Source organism: Ovis canadensis, chromosome 17 (assembly GCF_042477335.2).
Source record: "Ovis canadensis isolate MfBH-ARS-UI-01 breed Bighorn chromosome 17, ARS-UI_OviCan_v2, whole genome shotgun sequence".
Taxonomy (NCBI): Eukaryota; Metazoa; Chordata; class Mammalia; order Artiodactyla; family Bovidae; genus Ovis; species Ovis canadensis.
The window spans coordinates 45,825,434-45,846,588 of NC_091261.1; the positions used below are offsets into that span (position 1 = coordinate 45,825,434).

General features: G+C 34.8%; 1 protein-coding gene across 9 annotated transcripts in view; it reads right to left on the reverse strand.

Moving 5' to 3' along the window:
- The window catches only part of BLTP1 (bridge-like lipid transfer protein family member 1), a 202,584-nt gene that overhangs the window by 23,857 nt on the left and 157,572 nt on the right, over positions 1–21,155 (reverse strand). For 3 of the 9 annotated variants that reach the window (XM_069557468.1, XM_069557469.1, XM_069557467.1), the window contains 13 exons: positions 19,662–19,888; positions 18,393–18,523; positions 16,984–17,107; positions 12,906–13,015; positions 11,713–11,803; positions 11,108–11,170; positions 8,593–8,846; positions 7,594–7,809; positions 6,288–6,468; positions 5,533–5,734; positions 3,691–3,852; positions 2,926–3,065; positions 1,320–1,521 (listed from right to left, as the gene is read on the reverse strand). In XM_069557468.1, coding sequence (XP_069413569.1) covers positions 1,320–1,521; positions 2,926–3,065; positions 3,691–3,852; positions 5,533–5,734; positions 6,288–6,468; positions 7,594–7,809; positions 8,593–8,846; positions 11,108–11,170; positions 11,713–11,803; positions 12,906–13,015; positions 16,984–17,107; positions 18,393–18,523; positions 19,662–19,888 — 2,103 coding nt within the window. Of the gene's footprint in view, positions 1–1,319; positions 1,522–2,925; positions 3,066–3,690; positions 3,853–5,532; positions 5,735–6,287; positions 6,469–7,593; positions 7,810–8,592; positions 8,847–11,107; positions 11,171–11,712; positions 11,804–12,905; positions 13,016–16,983; positions 17,108–18,392; positions 18,524–18,706; positions 18,908–19,661; positions 19,889–21,155 lie in introns of all 9 variants that reach the window. The other 6 variants (XM_069557473.1, XM_069557471.1, XM_069557472.1 and 3 more) reach the window with 4 other exon arrangements.

Genomic DNA, 21,155 nt, shown 5'->3' on the forward strand with positions numbered 1-21,155 from the left:
TACTTACCACCTTCATGTTTTCACTGAAAATATACTTGTTTGCTTATTATCTATTTCTCCAAATTTAAGTTTCACATTAGCAGGAATAGGACTTTCCTGGTGGCTCAGACTGTAAAGCATCTGTCTACAATACGGGAGACCCGGGTTCAAGCCCTGGGTTGGGAAGATCCTCTGGAGAAGGAAATGGCAATCCACTCCAGTACTATTGCCTGGAAAATCCCATGGACAGAGGAGCCTGGTAGGCTACAGTCTGTGGGGTCGCAGAGAGTCGGTCACGACTGAGCGACTTCACTTCACTTAGCAGGAATATGCCTGTTAGCTAAGTTCACTACAGTATATCCAGCCCTTAGCACTGATCCAGAACTCAGTCAAGTTCATAAAGACTCTTTCAAAGAATGGATATTGTCATAATCTACATTTCTTATATATTTATTCTCATCATCATTCCTTCCTGCATGTTTTATTATGATAAAGTAAGGGTGCTACTTCACTTTTTCATTTTCTAAAAGAAAGGAGGGCATAAAAATAGCTGCTTACTTTATATTCCTTTCATTATATATTCCTAGCATAGTGCATATATACTGCTATAATAATTGAGTTAATTTATGACATTTTGATATTAAGAAAAAAGTGAATATTCCAATATCTGCTTTAGGGGTAGAACTGTTAAACTGTCTTATTATTAGTTCTCTTATCAGTTGTTTTACATTTTCATTCATTCTGGTCTTTTTTAAAATGTCCCATAAAATTTTCACTACTTGCATTTGTGATCTCCAGATGATTTTTAGGGCAGAAATGACACTGAGTGAAAAGTGACTATCTCATTAGGAAATCATCAGTTCTACTTTAATACCTAAATCTTTCATGAAATAGACATTTGAGTTAGGTAACAAAATTTTACCTAAAATTTTTACTAAAATTTTTTTATACATATACACACAATTTGATATACTTTTAATTCAGTGTGATAAGAAATCCTTGCAAGATAATACTACAGCTCTTACCATTTGCAACACTGATCACTCTTAATGTAAAAATACAGCATAAAATAAAACATTCAAAAGTACTTGAACACATTATCATTCACACTTCACAATACATGTAATATGCACATGAATGGACAACACTATGCAACTGCCATTCCTTGGGTATAATGAAATACACTCAAAACTCTGATCCACTATGGATTTTTTTCTATAAATTACCTAATTCTCAAACATTCTCCAATTCCAAATGTATTTATTTGGAAACGTTTATTAATTACTATTAAAATAGTACTTGGCTTTTTATGCTAATTGAATAAACAAATGTTTCCACACCTGGTACTCCAGTTTTGCTGGAGGAGGTTTTTGTTCCGCTTGGAGGAGCACTGCCTCCAGGGGATAAGGTCTCTGCAGGATATGCAGCCCCTAAAGTCTCCAGTTCTCCTCGGTTTGAAGAAAACACCAAATCCAGGGATGGCAGCTTTAGCATGCATTCTACTCTTGACACTGGTAAACAGCTAAACTTGATCTGTGAGGGCTGAAAAGTACAGAAAGACAAAGAAAAGTTTCTAAAACTAGGTGATTAAAAATTTTTCTATTGGACTCCAGAAATTACATTCAGTTTCCATCTCAGTCTATATATATCAAATTTATTATTTTGAGTTTAATGCCCTACCTTTTTCAAACAGACACATGATATAATAACCAAAATGCATTAACAAAATCATATCATTTTAAAACTAAATATTTGAGGAATTGTAAACAGTAAATATGTAGACATTTAGATAATTCAGAACATTAAATATGTTTATGTTCATATTGTCCATAATCAAGTATTTTAAAGGAAGTGATTTTTTTATGCTGCAATTTTAAAAGGCTGCTATTGCATTTATAACTGAAGTTTTACAAACTCTCAAGCCCTCACTTATTACATGTTTTCATCAGATCTTCAAAAAAGCTAGTGCAAAACTCCAGAAGATCAGACTGAAATTCTTTTGGCCAAATTGCTTTTGTAGAAATTACTGAAGAGATGATCATTCTTTTAATCTTGAGACTGATCATAAAGTTTTAATTGAAAATAAACTAAACCTTGAAGTTTGGAAACAAGTTAAATCCTCCTTAATAAGCAGACTCAACTGAATGCTAATATAACATACCCCATTTTACTGTGCTTTGTAGATGTTGAGTTGTTTTTTATTTTTCCCAAAAAATGACAGTTTGTGGCAACCCTTCCTTGGGCAAGTCTAATGGTATAGTTTTTCCAATAGCATTCTTTTTTACTTAAGGTAGGTATTGTTTTATTTTAGATATAATACTATTACATACTTAATAGAATATAGGATAGTGTAAACAATTTTTATATACACTGGGAAATAAAAAAAATATAACTTGCTTCACTTCAATTTACAGTGGTGGTCTGGAACTTAAACCACAATATCAGAGGGGTAGCCTATACTCCTGCAGGCCTGAAACAGGACAGAATTTTAGAATAAAATTATTAAATACATAATTATATAACCCTTAGAAGAATCTAAAAAAAGGTACTATTGTGACTTTGTATCTCAATTTCACTTTATGTCTGCCCACAAATAACCATAACGACAAAAAATACAGGTGGCATGATATAATTTTTAAAAGTCATAATGTGCTAAAAAAGGGTTTTAACTTACATATTTTTACCTTTGACACAAAATAATGAGATCTCAATTTTGAACACTCAAAGATATGAACTTCCTCAGCAGACAAATAAAGACAAATAAATAACACATAAAATTGTACACATACTTTCCAGAGGTTCAGGCAACCTCTAGGCCATTATAGACATACTAAAGGTCCATGAACCTTAAGAAAACTTTAAAAGGAATTAATATTGTAAATGTTCAAATAAACTTAAGAAAACATTTTCTCTTTAAAATAAAAAGGAATAGATGAAGTATATTACCTGAACTCGTACATAAACCACAACATCTACAGGGAAGGAAGAGTAAGCAGATGTTGAAGATGATACTAGTGATGTTGTTGATTCTTCCATAGGATCTGGTATTTCAAAATGTCCCATATCTTCATCTTGAGAGCTGACAGCTGTTAAAGTATTTAAAGTTTTACTATTAGGGTAAAGGCAAACTATTTATTAAAAGATCCTTTTCTCTTTTGCTAGTACTGAGATCAGGGGCATGAATGCATAGAAACATTGGCTTCTGTAGCCCATTATTCATTACAACTTTCCCTATTCAAACCTCTTACTCATTCCTTCAAACTCTTGATTCCCGCTGCTGTACCAAACAACATACAAATAAAACAGTAATTTTGCCATTGTTCTCAAGGAGTGTTTCCAGTCCAAGAGTCACTCTAATATGGGACCTGTTGTTTAGTTGCTAAGTCATGTCCATTTTGTGAATGTGTGGGCTGCAGCCCGCCAGTTCCACTATCCATGGGATTTCCCAGGAAAGAATACTGTAGTGGGTTGCCATTTCCTTCTTCAAACACAGGACTAAGGATGTTAATTTTGTCATTAAATAGCTGTAGCCATGGAGGAATCATAAACCCCACCAAGACTAGATGGTCTCTTAAGTTCTTTTTCAGTTCTATAATTCCTTTATCATTGAATGTATTATACAGTAATATATAAAAACATTACAAAATCCTTCTAGTAACAGGACCCCAAAATACATGTGATGGGCAGTTAGTTATTTAAGAGGACACTCACTTGTATAGTTCCTTTCAATTGGTGTAATTGGGATAGTTTCCAGAGCCTTTTCCAGAAAGTCTAACAGGCAGGGACTGATCACCATTTCTTCTGGCAATGACTGAAGTGCTACCCAGGCATATAACTTGGCTGTTTTTACTCCTCCACTTCCTTTTCCTTTGGCTAGAACATGTATAGATGTGAGATGAATTTAATAGTTTCCAGAAAACATAATTTTGTGAGAAATTAAAATTATATGAGTTTAATCAGGTGAAGCACCTTGTACTTAAAACCATACAAGAATGCAATAAAAATAGGTTGATAGAAATCTTATTGTTAGAATACAGAGATGATCAGTGATGTATATAAATACAACAGTTACTCCTACTTGCTCTAGGTCACAAATTTTGGTTCAGTTTTTCAAATTTACACTTCGCCAACTCTTTCATTACTATTTTAGCATTTAGTCTCTCATTTAGTATTATCTGTCAGCTTAAGAAGATATAGAGAACTCTGACTAATGATAATTTGTGGCAAGTGAGGAAAAACATTAGTTTTTACACTTTCTTAGGTTCTTGCTGTTCTTACCTGGTAAATATTTACATGCCTCCTTACATGGGCTGCATCTCTCCTTCCTTCTACCTGACTAAATATTTCCATGTCAACAGAATGATATAACAGCTAAGTTTTAGATAACTTTGGCTTAGCTTTCCAAGTCTACCATGTATTAGTTTGTAAACCTAGGAAAGAAATTCAACTTTTATGAGCTTTAACTTTCTTCATATATAAAATGGGGATAATAATACATGCCCTGTACTTAATGGACATAGATATGTCTTGTCAATTTAAGAGTGATATAAAAATATTAGGCATTATTATCATGATTACTGCTACTTTGAAAATTTTATGTATCAAGTTCCATCTCTCAAATAAAGCTTTTTCACTAATTCTTTACCAACCCAATATTCCCATTTTTGGAAATTCTATTATATATATAAGGTATTATTCATGTAGTATAGTGGCCAGATTCCAAAGTAACTTCTAACGGTCCTTTCCTCCTGGTATTAATGCTCTTGTGTAGTTCCCTCCCGCACTGAATAAGGGTCACCTATATGATGAACAAGATATTGTGGAAATGATGGTATGTGACTTCTAAGACTAAGGCATAGAAGATATTGCAGCTTCAGCCATGTATTCTTTTGTATCACTCCTTTTGAGGGAATGTGAGCTGCCATGTCACGAGAACACTCAAGCAGCCCAATCATGTGGGGAGAAACTAAAGCACCAGCTTGTCAGCCATGTGAATGGGATATGATGGAAGCAGATTTTCCAGACCCAGTCAAGCATTTGGGTGACTGTATCCCTAGCCAACATCCTGACTGCAACTTCCTAGAAAACTGTGAAGTTAGATGCACCCAGCCCCACTGCTTCTGAATTTCTGATCCACAGAAACTATGTCTAAGATTATAAGCCACTAAGTTTGGGATAATTTGCTATGCAATAATAGATAATAAATATGGTTTAAGTTCAATGTATTCTGTCTTAAATATATAAGTGTGATGTTTCCATCTAGATCATAAGCTCCCAAATCTGAACTATATAAGACTTTCTAAATATAGAAACTGAACTGATCCAGTTCAGTTCAAAATTAAGTAGAAGCTGATATTCTTAAGGTAATAGCAATTTGAAAACTAGGCAAAAGGAATTAGCTTACACTTCCATACATGAATTTTGTACAGTCATTATTGGCAAGTCTAAGTCCTTTTTTCTTTAACATGTGAATTTGAAAGTCTTCCTAGAGCAAGTAGGTGATGACTTGAAATTAATTTATGAAAAAAATTAAAGTATATTTTCCTTAAATACCTGAGGGAATAGGTGGGGGTTGGGGAGGAAGTAAGGTGTTAGTCTTGCTCTGGACAGTGCAAGGTAAAGGAGGAGAAGGAGGAGATGTTGCACTATCTTTCATACCATACAGCTTGGACTCTTTAGAGAGTGTTCGTGGTAAGGAAGATCCTCTGGAGGCATTAGGTGATTCAGTCTTTAGAGTCTTGGAATTGTAATGCAACTGTATTGAAACAAATAAACTTCCAAAATTAAAATTATGCACATGAGGAAAACAAAGAAATGTACTAAAATGCGGCAGAAAGACCACTGATCCAGGAACCAGAAGATTTTACAAGTTAGCTCTGTGACTCTAACAAATTCCTTATTAGCTTTTTTCATTTTTAAAGTGAAAAGAGGTCATCCCAGATACTATTTTAAATTCTTTCTAGCTTAACATTCTAGGAATGTATAATTCTAGAATCTAAAAAAGTTGTACTAGGCAATGTTTCGCAAACATGAATATCCATATTTAAAAAAGAAAATTAACTTCTTCCTGTCAAAATTTCATGGAAAATTTCATGCACATGGGGCAATGTGCAATTTAGAAGGTCTCATGTTCAGAATACAGCTACATTAGAGAAAACTTCAGAAAGTCTCATTTTAATGTAACTAGTGTTGGACACTACTGAAGCGACTTAGCAGCAGCAGCAGCAGTGAAGGAAGAATACATACGATAGGAAATAAACCTGGCTACTAATAATCTAATTTCTTATTTTAAATACTTAGGTTTTTACCTTTACATCAACTCCAGGAATATAAAATACTGTTGTTTCTAAGTCACTGGGCTTTGTTTGTAGAGATGATGGCACTTTCTTGCCAGTCATTAAATGGGTGGTAGAAGCATAATTAGTTTGAAACTTCTTCTTTTTGGAAGGAGATTCTTGATCTAAACTCCTGGAACTTCTGTCATAACTCCTATAAAAAGAAAAAAATGTTTTTTTTTATCTTTTTGAAAGACATTCTCTTATGTTGTTTAAGGTCAAATTTCTATTAATAAAGTTGAAAAAGTGAGGCTTGTCATTATCTCTAGCTAAACTGGCTAATCCTTGCATGGATGAGGTTTATGTTGCATATTCCATAACTATACAGGGCAGTTACCTTTGTCCTTTCCTGAGGTCACAACTCTTCCAAACGAAGGCTGAACCAAATGAAACTACTCTTTACGTAGGTAAATATAGCTGAATACCAGAAGTTTATTTTGGCTTATTGCAGTTCAACCAAAAATAAATTAACATTCTTTTTATCATCACTATTACACTTCTAAGACTTTAACTAGTTATACTGCCTTTTTGTCATCTCATTGTATAAAAATCTTCATTAGACAATGAGACATTTAAAAATCTTTTATTATAGAAAATTACAAATATATAAATGTAAATGGAATGGTAGAATGAACCCCCATGGACCCATCTCCCAGCTTCAACAATTGTCAGCATTCTTCCTACATGTTTTACTGTATTTCCACCCATTTCTTACTCATCCACTAGATTATTAATATTATTATTTTCTCTAATTTTTTTTTAGATTAGGAAGGAAAAGCAAAACAGAAATTCAAAGAAAAACTAATCTAACTTTAGACCTGTTTATACAACTATTTCTTCAATGATGGAAACATGGTAAAGCTACAGTTACAGCCTGAGCAACATTCCAGTTTACTGAAGCCTCTTTGTTCAACTGTTTCCCAATCTTTCTTATTTCTTTATGAATTCATCAAACTCTCAATAACAAGACACCTTTGAGTACTGTACCATTCTTTGAAACAGAAATGTGAATAAAAGGATAGGGACTAACTGAGAAATTCATACTTGGAGAATTCCAAAGATAAAACTGTTTAACAAATTTGTAGAATCTAAATCAGTCATCCATTTCTAATCATCAAAAAATATACATTTGCTTAAAGAAATAGAATGTTATACAAATGAACATTCAAACATTCAAACTATGATTAAAAACACTCTTTAAATCTGCATTTTGGGATGTGGGGAGAAATGTTTGTTATGATTAGTGATATATAAATAGTATTCCTGACCAATATCTTACCTTCTCAAGCTTATATCATCATGTTCTTGTAGAAGGGTGGTTGGGTGGAGCACACATTTTCCACTATCAATTTCAACTCGAATATCAAGTTCAAAGTCAATATTTCTCTCTGTAGCTGTGCCACTAAGACTTCTGTTGGCTGGGGCTGTTGGCCAGCGTTCTGTAAACAGCTGATGAACAGCAGCAAAGCCTGTTGCTTTTTTACGAGATGTATGTCTAGAGAAAGAACAGCTGGTCATTACATTGTAGTAAAATGGGAAGAGTTTTCAGCAAACTATTTTCCAACATGTTATGTGAGCAATGAAAGTGTTAGTTGCTCAGTTGTGTCTGACTCTTTGTGACCCCATGGACTGTAGCCTGCCAGGATCCTCTGTCCATGGGATTCTCCAGGCAAGAATACTGAAGTGTGGGTTGTCATGCCACCCTCCAGGGGATTTTCCTGACCCAGGGATTGAACCCAGGTCTTCTGCATTGCAGGCAGAATTTTTACTGTTTGAGCCAAATAACTTTGGAAATAAAGTCTGTAAATAAATTTTAGTATTTTGTAAATTCACAAAAATTACCCAGATAGCTCTTACTAACTGAGGTATTTTCCTAAGTTTAATGGAGTCACACTTTATTCAACAACTATGTACTGAGGAATTATTATGTGCCAGGCAATGTGCTAAGTACTTGGGACACAGGCACAATCACTGGCTAATGAAGAGTCTGAATATCAGAATATGACCTACATTCTACATTTTGGAGGAGATTTCATTTCACAAACTGTAAAATTTACATGCTACTTTCCAGGTTTTATTAAAAAAAAAGGGGGGGAAGAAAACTAATGCCATATGGAGCTAGATTATATTAGTAAATCATGGATATGTCTCAGTCTCACTCTGGCTAGGCACAGTAAGATTTATTTGTTTTTCTGTAAACATTAACAGTTGTAAAATGTTTTAAGCTCAGCTCTAAGGTACTGCCTAAGGATCTTAAAATAAAAGGGCTACTACTCACGAGGGTTTCCTGTAAATATAAAACCTTTCCCTCTCGTGGTCGTCATCCTTTTCATCTTTCTCAGAATCTTCACTGCTAGAAGACAAACTGTCATCCCGTCGGCCCTCTTCAGACTGGAAAGAAATGCCTGGTGAAAAGCCTCCTGGGGTTTTGGGAGAACTGAACACGGAATATGATCCTTCACTATTTGATGAGTAATGGGAAGGACCTTCAATGGTTACTGACAAGAGGTCCAACTCTGTCTCCTCTGGAAACTGAATGTAAAGAGAGAAAACATGAATCAGGTTCATATTACAAACCTCTTTTCAAGTTAAAAAAGAAAAAGAAAAAATATATGTTTAAGCATTTAAAATCTCAAAATTGGATTTCCTCACTCTGAACTGAAAAGTCAGCTCTGTGAACATATGAAATGGCATACAAAACAAGGAAGGAAGAAGTTCAAACCACAGAAAGTCATACCACTGACACACTAAAAATCACAGAGTGAAATTTTACTTTATGTAAGCATGTAGCATCATGTTGATTTGTACATAGTATAATTCTTTAAAGAATAGTTAATCATAGTATGGAGACAAGGGGAAACAATGTGATCAACTTTAAATCAGAAGGTCAAGAGAGCAATTAGTGATGCAAAGAGCATGCAGGTGTTAGTACAGAATGCACTTTGTGCTTCTAGAATACTTTTTGTGGATGCATCTTTTTAAAATGGGCCCTAAAGGGCTGAAGAAAGATATGTAAATAGTTACATAATTAAGCATGTCAGCCAACCCAATGTAAGAATCCTATATTTTAAGGTGAATAGTTTGTATAAATATAATTTTGTTCCCTGAGGACTGTACCATGAGGCCATTTCATTTAAGTAGGCAAAAAAAAAAAAAACCCAAAAAAACCAACAACAAAAAAACCCAAACTTCTGTGTCCTAATTTTGATTCCATGTTTTGAGAGTTGCTTACATATCCTTTGAGAATGTGACAAGCCGTTGAAATGTATAATGTGCAAGGTAAATTTATTGATACTACAATTAGATGCATAGTGAAATCCTATAATCAAAATTTCAAACATTTGCAGAATCTAGATTTTCTTTATAGCTTTTCTTCAAAACATCATTTAGTAAATAAGTAAGTCATATTTTATAAGAAAATCTTTGATTCTTTAAAGCTGTGCTAAGAGTTTACGTAGATAAATATCCCTGTGTTTTATATTTATTTTCTATTTAACCGGGTTTTTCTTGTGGCTCAGCTGGTAAAGAATCTGCCTGCAATGTGGGAGACGTGGGTTCAATCCCTGGGTGGGGAAGATCCCCTGGAGAAAGGAAAGGCTACTGACTCTAGTATTCTGACCTGAAGAATTCCATGGACTGTATAATCTTGGGGTTGCAAAGAGTCGGACACAACTGAGCTTCTTTAACTTTCACTTTCTATTTAACCATGTTTAGTGATCTATTTTGTAACTTATTTTTATATACTGTTTTTCATAAATAGCATACACAATTTAGAAATAGGACTTGAATCAATTCAAATATTAATGCCTTTAAGAATAAATCAGTCATTTCACAGTATATACATATATCAAATAATTATGCTGTACATTTGAAAATAATGTTACATGTCAATTTTCTTGATTTTAAAAATGTTGGACAGGTGAAAACATAAATTAGTAGAATCTATTCAATTCACTATAAATGATTTGTTTCCAAGTTCAGTTTTAGAAAAAAGGACAGGTCTCTCAAGCTTACTCTATTACAACTGAATAATTCTAAAACAATTCAGCTTGACTAAATTCAGTGGAACTATGGGATATATATTGAGGCTATCTTAAAAGAGTGGGGGAAGTGAAACAAAACAAATGTGGAGTAAGTTCCAGATTTTAAAGGTAACTTGGTGGAAAATTTCTAGACAAAGATTTATACACCTACTATACAAATGTAATTTTAAAATTAAATTTTACTCTTAAAACTATATTTAGGGAAAACATGTGGTTAAAGGTGTTAATTTAACTTATAAATGATTGTGTAGCACATTCCATACTGTTTTGAACATAATTTTTAATACTTTTATACATGCTTTTTTATATCAGTGACTCAATAAATAACATTCAATGATTAATTTGTTATTCTGAGATAAGTTTGATTCTAGTTTGAATTAGGTAACTCATTTTTTTAAAAGATTCTTTTTATAAATGAATGTAGGGAAAAAGAGATTCACTTAAAGATTACCAAATAACTAATATATGGCAGTTTTTGGTTTATGATTTCATTAATTTGGTACACTGATTTAGTCCTTTAGTTTTTGAGATTAAATAATTACTATTAAATTATAAGTATAGAACTAAAATATATTCATGCAAGAGTTAATGAAATATACATGATAAAAAAGAATTCAACCAATCATTTTAAAGCTTTATATAAAATATTTTCAAGACCCGAGTTTAGTATGAAATGAGAGGAAGACATTTTGAAAGCAGATTTTCAGAGTGGTTAAATAATTTTAAAGGAATGTTGTTCTTAAAAAGTACCTGAAAATACCCTTCCCCAGGACAGCTCGATTGTGGTGCACTTCCCCATACTGTTTTTTTCAACTTAATTAAAATAATAAGAAAATTTATAAAAATTTATGAAAAGTAAAAAACCAAGGTTTTAAAAGTAAACAACAAAAGAGCAAACATTCTAACAAAAATTTTATAAAATTATAATATAAAATTATAATGCTATAAAATTATAACTTTGAAACTGACTTTTTTACTACTAGTTTCTAATATTATTTCTATATGTTTTGAGCTAAAGTACATAAATAATAAAATAAATAAAAAACATATACATATACATTTGTATAAAATACCTAGTTTAATCTGGAACTGAACTTGAAAGAAATTATTCAACAAAACGTTTCTACCTATGAGCAAGCAGTATGGAGACTATACATAAAACACTAATACTTGCAGTACGGCTCTCAATGATAGCATTCGGGCAGAGCCCTATTTGGTAAAGTACAGAGACTTTAACCATCATAATTCATACTCCACTTGTAGGAATTAGTATTTCACTGAGTAACTCATATAATTTAGTAATTACTAAATATTCTTTAGCACTATATATCACCAACAAATAGTCTCTCTCTTACTGTATCTTGGATATTGAAAGTGACTCTGGGTCCAGGAGATGCTGCATCCACACGGATTTCTGGGAGCTCCTCAGTTTCTCCTACTCGAGAACTGTAAGTAAAATATAAGGTTATTAAACATTAATATTCTTAAAAAAAACCCTGGACTTTTATAAAAGTCTGATTAATGACATTAACACTTTATTTCTAAATATTTACTTTATCCAAGGATTGAACTTTTGGTACGCCTTAATCTTTATCATTGCATTAAACAAAATTCATGGCTTTGAGTAACACAGGATTTTCTAAAACCAAACCTTATAAAAAACAATTTATACTTATTGTATAGTGTTTTTAAGGTTTCTTTCTTCTTTTTTTTAGTTTGTGTGTATGTGATGTGGACTAAAATATTTATTGAATTTGTTACAGTATTGCTTCTGTTGTTTTAGGTTTTGTTTTTTTGGCTACGAGGCATGTGGGATCTTAGTTCCCTGACCAGGGATGGAACTTCCACCCCCTGCACTGGAAGGCAAAGTCTTAACCATTGGACCACCAGGGAAGTCCCTATATTGTTTTTTCACTAGTAAAACTATATTTTTCTGTGTCTTTTTCTATAATATTAAAATTTACATTTTTCCATATAAAATCAAGACAGGGTGCAGGATGCTTGGGGCTGGTGCACTGGGATGACCTGGAGGGATGGTGTGTGGGAGGAGGTGGGAGGGGGGTTCGGGATTGCAAACACATGTACACCTGTGGCAAATTCATGTTGATGTGTGGCAAAACCAATATAATACTGTAAAGTAAAAAAATAATAATAATAAATATAAAAAAAGAAAAAAAATTTTGGTTCTGTTGAACCTCCAGTATATGCTAATTTTCTATTTCATAAAAAAAAAGAACCTTTTCTACAGTGACAAATTTAAAGCTACAGTTACAAATATGCAAATATTTATTTCTTTGGATGGTCTGTAAGTTTACACATAAATTTGTCTAAATGACAATGTACATCATTACTAAAAAATACATAATGACTTTTATAAAATAAAAGTATATTTAAATGAGACAGAATTCCTCAAACTTCTTATACTGACAGCATCCATTTGCTACCTTAATTTTGTAATTTGCCCAATTAGAACAAAATAAATAAGTAGTGAACTTTGGCAAAAGAGTCAGCAATCTTACTACTTGTTTCATCGATTGAAATCTATTACCTTGCCCTTTCCATTCGCTTAAGAGGTGGTCTTCCAGAAGCTGAAATGCTCTTCGATCTGCTGTAACTTGGTTTGTAACCCAAACCCCACTTATCCTTTAGAGAAGCAGCCTAATGAAGGGGAAAGAAATAGGGTGACTTTAGCTGTTATAATATCTGACTTCAGATAAAATTTTCTGCTAGTTAACAAGTTAGTCTCCTTCAGATCAATAACAAGTTCTCTTAAATCGTGACTTTAAATATCACTTAACAACAGAGATGGGTCAAAGTGCAGCAGGAATCAGCTCCTCTTTAGTCCATACGTCAGTTCCTCTTAAAAGGAAAGTAAGAGCCACTAGCTGGCCTGAAAGGAAAGATTGGGAGCAAGGCTGAGAGGTACAGAAATCAGGGGGAAAAAAGAAAACAGTAAGAAAAGAAAATGAGAATTGAACAGAAGGACTCCAGGAGAAAGGTGAGGGAGAGAGTGACACTAATCATTTCAAGTACTACCCCACCAAGAGAGCTCAAATTACAGAAAAGGACAGGCAGGAAGTGCCGACTGGAACACCCTCCTTGTCTCTAAATCCTTCTTCAAATTTGTAGTTTGGAGAGATTGGATATTAAAAAGTCTAATAATGGAGATGAGAAAGCAAGAGGATTAAAAGGGAACTGAGTGGAATTAAAAGGGAATTGACAAATTTGATAAATGTTAAGAACATAGATGTAATTTCAATAATTTCCCTAATCCTCTCTACCTAGTTTTATTTTTTAAAGTTAATTGCCAAATATAAACTAACTTATAAATAGTATGCAAGCAACATTAACACTATGTCACATGACTGTGAAGTACACAGTGTCAAAAATTTTAAAGTTATATATTACCGATCATCACTGTTCATTTAGTATCATCAGAAGCCAGTGATGAATATTAAGTTGAATTCTATCCCTAATTTAAATAATTTAGAACAGTATTCAAATAACGTTGTCTGGGACTCTGGTGGTGAGCAAGGAAAGACAGCTCAAGCCAATGAACTAAGGATCCCTGAAGCCTTCCCCGCTTCCTCTAACCTTAGCAGCTCTGATTTAATCAGTTCTTATGTATTGGTTCAGTTCAGTCGCTCAGTCGTGTCCAACTCTTTGGGCCCCATGAATGGCAGCACACCAGGCCACCCTGTCCATCACCAACTCCCGGAGTCCACTCAGACTCACGTCCATCGAGTCCATGATGCCATCCAGCCATCTCATCCCTGGTTGTCCCCTTCTCCTCCTGCCCCCAATCCCGCCCAGCATCAGAGTCTTTTCCAATGAGTCAACTCTTCGCATCAGGTGGCCAAAGTACTGGAGTTTCAGCTTCAGCATCATTCCTTCCAAAGAAATCCCAGGGTTGATCTCCTTCAAAACGGACTGGTTGGCTCTCCTTGCAGTCCAAGGGACTCTCAAGAGTCTTCTCCAACACCACAGTTCAAAAGCATCAATTCTTTGGCACTCAGCCTTCTTCACAGTCCAACTCTCACATCCATACATGACCACAGGAAAAACCATAGCCTTGACTAGACGGACCTTAGTCGGCAAAGTAATGTCTCTGCTTTTGAATATGCTATCTAGGTTGCTCATAACTTTTCTTCCAAGGAGTAAGCGTCTTTTAATTTTATGGCTGCAGTCACCATCTGCAGTGATTTTGGAGCCAAAAAAAAAAAAAAGTCTGACACTGTTTCCACTGTTTCTCCATCTATTTCCCATGAAGTGATGGGACCAGATGCCATGATCTTCGTTTTCTGAATGTTGAGCTTTAAGCCAACTTTTTCACTCTCCTCTTTCACTTTCATCAAGAGGCTTTTTAGTTCCTCTTCACTTTCTGCCATAAGGGTGGTGTCATCTACATATCTGAGGTTATTGATATTTCTCCCGGCAATCTTGATTCCACCTTGTGTTTCTTCCAGTCCAGTGTTTCTCATGATGTACTCTGCATAGAAGTTCAATAAGCAGGGTGACAATATACAGCCTTGACATACTCCTTTTCCTATTTGGAACCAGTCTGTTGTTCCATGTCCAGTTCTAACTGTTGCTTCCTGACCTGCATACAGGTTTCTCAAGATGTAGGTCAGGTGGTCTGGTATTCCCATCTCTTTCAGAGTTTTCCACACTTCATTGTGATCCACACAGTCAAAGGCTTTGGCATAGTCAATAAAGCAGAAATAGATGTTTTTCTGGAACTCTCTTGCTTTTTCCATGATCCAGCGGATGTTGGCAATTGGATCTCTGGTTCCTCTGCCTTTTCTAAAACCAGCTTGAACATCAGGGAGTTCACGGTTCATGTATTGCTGAAGCCTGGCTTGGAGAATTTTGAGCATTACTTTACTAGCATGTGAGATGACTGCAATTGTGCAGTAGTTTGAGCATTGTTTGGCATTGCCTTTCTTTGGGATTGGAATGAAAACTGACCTATTCCAGTCCTGTGGCCACTGCTGAGTTTTCCCAATTTGCTGGCATATTGAGTGCAGCACTTTCACAGCATCATCTTTCAGGATTTGAAACAGCTCAACTGGAATTCCATCACCTCCACTGGCTTTGTTCATAGTGATGCTCTTTCCAAGGCCCACCTGACTTCACTTTCCAAGATGTCTGGCTCTAGACTAGTGATCACACCATCATGATTATCTGGGTCGTGAAGATCTTTTTTGTACAGTTCTTCCGTGTATTCTTGCCACCTCTTCTTAGTATCTTCTGCTTCTGTTAGGTCCAGACCATTTCTGTCCTTTATCAAGCCCATCTGCGCATGAAATGTTCCCTTGGTATCTCTAATTTTCTTGAAGAGATCTCTGTCTTTCCCATTCTGTTGTTTTCCTCGATTTCTTTGCACTGATCACTGAAGTAGGCTTTCTTATCTCTTCTTGCTATTCTTTGGAACTCTGCATTCAGATGCTTATATCTTTCCTTTTCTCCTTTGCTTTTTTGCCTTTCTTTTCCATGGGGATGGTCTTGATCCCTGTCTCCTGTACAATGTCACGAACCTCACTCCATAGTTCATCAGACACTCTACCTATCAGATCCAGGTCCTTAAATCTATTTCTCACTTCCACTGTATAATCATAAGGCATTTGATTTAGGTCATACCTGAATGGTCTAGCGGTTTTCCCTACTTTATTCAATTTAAGTCTGAATTTGGCAATAAGGATTTCATGATCTGAGCCACAGTCAGCTCCTGGTCTTGTTTTTGTTAACTGTATAGAGCTTCTCCATCTTTGGCTGCAAAGAATATAATCAATCTGATTTCGGTGTTGACCATCTGGTGATGTCCATGTGTATTGGGGTGGTACTCAAAACCTTATTCTGGTTAGAAAAATGGAGGGTTCTGCTGGCTATATTTAAAATATTAGTTTTTCTACTAAGAAGACCACTTTGACCCAAAGCAACCTACCTCTATTTGAATAAGTTTTATAATTATTTTCTACTATATTTATTTCAGTTGTTCAGTAACTAGGCTAAATCCGAGAATGTGGTAGATGGTAGGGTCAAAGATAAATAACTTGTCCTTTAAGAGACTCAAACTCTAGTAAGGGCAACTAAACATGTAAATAATAAAGGTAAGAATAAAGTGCTGAGAGTATGTAGTGGCTAAGAGTAATGTTAGCTGTGGAAAATGGGATGGGGTAGAATGGACATTTCAAGATTTCACATTTGACTTAGAGTCAAAAAAGAGAGTATGACTTTATGATAGGCAAACAAAACACAGTGGCTAGGGCATAACCTGTAGAATCCCACTGTTTGGGTTTGAATCTTGGCTCCATTGGGATTACTGGCTGTGTATCCTTGGTGAAATTACTTGAGTTCTCTGTGCCTCAGTTTCCTCATCTTTAAAATGGCGAAAATACTCAATGATACAAGCTAACACATAGGGTTGTTACAAAGATTTAATGGGTTGGTAAGTGTAAAGTGCTTTAAACAGTGCTTAATACATAGTAGACATGAGATATAAAAATAAAATGTTATCACCAGCAATGGAGAAGGCAAGAGAACAACATAAGTATCATCATAACTTTCAGAAAACAACAGCATTTTTAAAATAGTATAATTTAATAAAATCCTCTTTGTTTACTCACTCGCATACTGGACCTCCGTAACTTTTTACGAACATCTCTTCTAATATCATTCACAGCAACAGATTCTAACTGTTGATAACGTTGAATTTCCTGGTTTATAGTTCCTTCACTTGCACCTAATTTTCTGGATGCAAAACAAATATGGCAGTTAGTGTAAAGAGCTAACAAAGAAAGAATGAGTTTTACTTGCTCCTTTTTGATTCTTTAACTTATCAGAATATCAAAGATTCTGTATGGAGAGGCCAAAATCCTCCATAATGTTAATACCCATACCTGGCAAACTGTAAAAAAAAAAAAAAAAGGAAAAACTGTCTTTAATGTTTTAGGAAATGGTTCTTATCTGTTTCTACATCAAGAAGTCTCTTTAATAATCTTATGAAAGCTATGGAAATGCTCTGCAGAATAATATCTGTATGTAAAATTTTATGTATAATTGTAAGTTTCAGAAAAAATTTTAGAGGAAGTATACTTTGCTACAAGTCATTTTTTCCCCTGATTACAGAACTCAAACTGTAATATAAGTCAACAAGAAAATATGAATCATTGTAACTGATTTTACAGAAAAGTTTTTAGAGAATAACTTTCACTATATATTGCATACATTTCTGTTAAATCCTTGAATACAAAAACCCCCACAGATACAGGTGTACAAAGATTAGAAAAGCTGACGTATGACTACCACCTTGGGGGGAAACAAAATTATGAAGTTTGGCAAGAAGAATATTTAGCCTTTACAGAACAAGTATGACCTAGTCAGTACTATATAGTAGGCAACAGATAAAAAAATTAGTACCACCTACTCCCTGCTCTTGACTTGCCCTAGACTCATTTCAGTTCTAGTGACCTGCTAAAACAGGCAAACAAAAAAATGTATGAAGTTTGAATTCAGACCAAGACAAGTTCAAATTTTGACTTTTAAATCTCCCTGAGCCAATTTTCTATAAAGTTTGGATAATGCCATCTAATCTTGCAGAAATGTTATGAGGATTAAATTGAGATAAGATGCCAGATTCACAATAAGTACTTAATAAATTCTAAACTTGCTTCCTCTCTTCAAACATTTGCAATTCCAAAAATATTGCTAGCAAAACACTCACACATATATACATATGTAAAGATACATGTAAACAGACATGTAGAGATGCATATATGCATAAAGACTGACATAAAGTCAGTCTTAAAATGCTCAGAAATGGGGAGCTGTGATAAGCACTAGACTAATGTTTTCAGCTTTATTACTAATGAATGTATGATCTCAGACAAATTACCAAACTTCTCTGGACCTTGGTGATCTCATTTACTTAACTAAAGGGGGTGGTACTAGCTCCAATCCAGTTCCCTTCTCATTTAAAATCTCATGGTTCTATTATTAGGGAATGTTATAGTGTATTAAAAATCATTATACATACTTAAGATCATCTATTACTTTGGCCTGTTCATTCAATTCTCGGATATCTACTATACGCTTCATAATTTTTCTTCCTCTAAGTTCTCCTGGCTGGCTACCAGATGCTCCTTGTCTTCGATAATCAACAGCTTCCTGAAAAATCAAAAGCATGTCTGTCAGTAACACCCCCAGGTCACAAAGCAACTCTTATCACAGAAATAGCACCTTAAATCAAAAGTTGCATGCAAGAATCAAAGCGATCTATGTTAAGTAAGATGATTTGAATTCTCCAGTGATTCAAACCCCTTCATTTTCATAAGGATAGTTGCTACCTACGTTTCCCCATGAGTGAGCTCTGCATGCTTTCAAATGGGACTGGCTAGACTGAGGGGAGGCCCACATCTCTGGGTCACAAAAATACTCTGCAGGAACAGAATAGCGCTGATGTGGGGGCCTGAGGCCTAGTAGGTGATTTACAAGTCGCTGCCCAAAGGTGAGCTTGTAGCCATCTCCACTTACTGCACTTCCATCTGAACTCTAAACAATAAACAGTAACGTTAACTTTTTAAATAAAATTTTGTTTCCAAGAACAAAACTAATTCATGATATTTCAGATTTTATAAAAAATTAATACTGGAATGAAAGCAGAGAAAAACTTTCTTTTTAACTAATAAATAATAATTACTGATCAAATAATCTGATACTACAGACAGAATATGTACAGCATACATGGAAATACACATTTTTAAAATGTATATTAAAAAAATAAAATGTATATTTTGTGTGTGCACTTTGCTTTTGACTTTAATTTTTTAAAATCATTACTGAGATATAATTCACATGCCATTTAAAAGTCACCCATTTAAAATGTATAGTGCAGTGGTTTTTAGAATATTCATAAAACTGTGCAGCCATCAGATTTTCACACCTCCCAAACAAGACCTTATAACATTAGCAGTCTCTTCCCTCCCCTCTCCCAAACCCCTAAACTCTTCCAGGCCTAGGCAACCACTAATCTACTTTCTCTCCCCAGATTTGCTTGCTCTTTGCTTTTATTGTTAATGTGTAATCTGTAGGTTAAGGCACAAGCTGGCTGACAGTCATTATGAAACAAGCAATTCAATTAAAAGACAATATTATGACAAAAAAAATTATATAAATGTAGGTACAAAGAACCACCACTCCCTTTCTTCCTTCACAATTAGCAACTATAATAAGTAACAATGATTTAATAATATCCCTTTCTCAGGGTAAAAGCCAGTCTTGAAAAAGTCTAACTGAATTTACTTACAGTATGGATAGTGGGAGACATAGTGTCAACTTCATCCTCATCTGACAAGTCAGCTATATTCACTGAATTTAGATCAGCAATGTCATCTATGTCTTCTTCTCCTGTCAGGGTTGTAAGGGTGTTACCCAGAGCATTCAGTCTTTTTCCAATGTTAGGATCCATGTGGACATCAATCCCACACATTTTCCACAATACGTTGAGTGTCCAGGTTCCAGCACTACTACTTTCTGTTTAAATAAAGAAGAGGCATTTTTGTTAAGTCTTTAAGTATAGAAATTTAAGTAATTCTACATTCAAGGAATAAAATGGATGATGGCCCTGTGTAATAACTAATACCTCTCATAGTTCTGTCAGAAACATGAGACTATGGGGCTGATTTGCCTGTTATATGGTGTGTAATTACTGTTTCCTCTGCGCAGCACTCTACTTTCCCCTTGTGACCTATGAAATCCCCCCTCCCCAAGCCCCACATTCATCTGCCTTCCTGTGTCTGTAGTAGGATTGGAATGACCCTCCCTCATTAGACAGAATTAATTAGATAATCAGTCTAAGTAAGGGTCAAAGTTGGAAAACTAAGAATCCTCTTTTGGACTTGAGAAAATATGGTCCCTTTCTAGTAACTGAGGGTGGGGAAATGAGGTTCATGAGCTGTTGGCAGCTGTGTTTCATGCCACGTGTAAGGACGTCAGCAGTAAGAAAAAGTGGGCAGCCAGAATGAAGAAAAGACAAGAGCTGGGAAGCGCCCTGGTGACAGCTGGAATCTTGTTTCTAGACTAACTTGAACTGACCTGGTTCCTTCTCTTCACTGAGACAGCCATTCTTAAGTTTAACTGTGATCTGCAAATAATTCTTTTGATAAGTTCCTGCTTTTGGTTAAGCTAGTTTGAATGTATTTTCACTAAAAAGCCAGAGTCCTGACAAAGACTTTTCCGTGCTCTTCCTCCCATTATGTATGTTTACTTCAGTTATCACATTTTAATTCTAACATTATTGCTGGAAATTTCCTAACCTTTTCAGTCAGTGGGGACTTCAGGCCTTGCCATTTTCTGGGACAGTTTACTTAGGATGGGCACTTGGACTACATTGGGAGGATAAGAGGGAATAATAAGGAGAAATCTTAATCAGTTGCTCCTCAACATTTGAAGAGCTCTTAAATAAATATCTCTCGCTTACCCTAATTTTATACCAGGCAAAATAATAAAAATTTACACTATGCTATTATCTCAGAGACAAGACAGGTTATTACTTCTATAGTATCTCCTAACCAGTTTCCTAGATTTTTCTAACTAACCCATGAAAGTATCCCTTTGATACTGCCACCTCTGCTTTCTTTCTCAAAAATATTCAGTGCTTTTCTCACTGTCCACCAGATCAAGTCCAAACTCCTTATTTTGGGACTTAAGATTTTTCCCATCTTATTTTCACATAACTATTGCAGCCAATTCAGGCAATGCTAATTAGAACCTGTGTTCTGACAAAATAGGTATTTTTCTC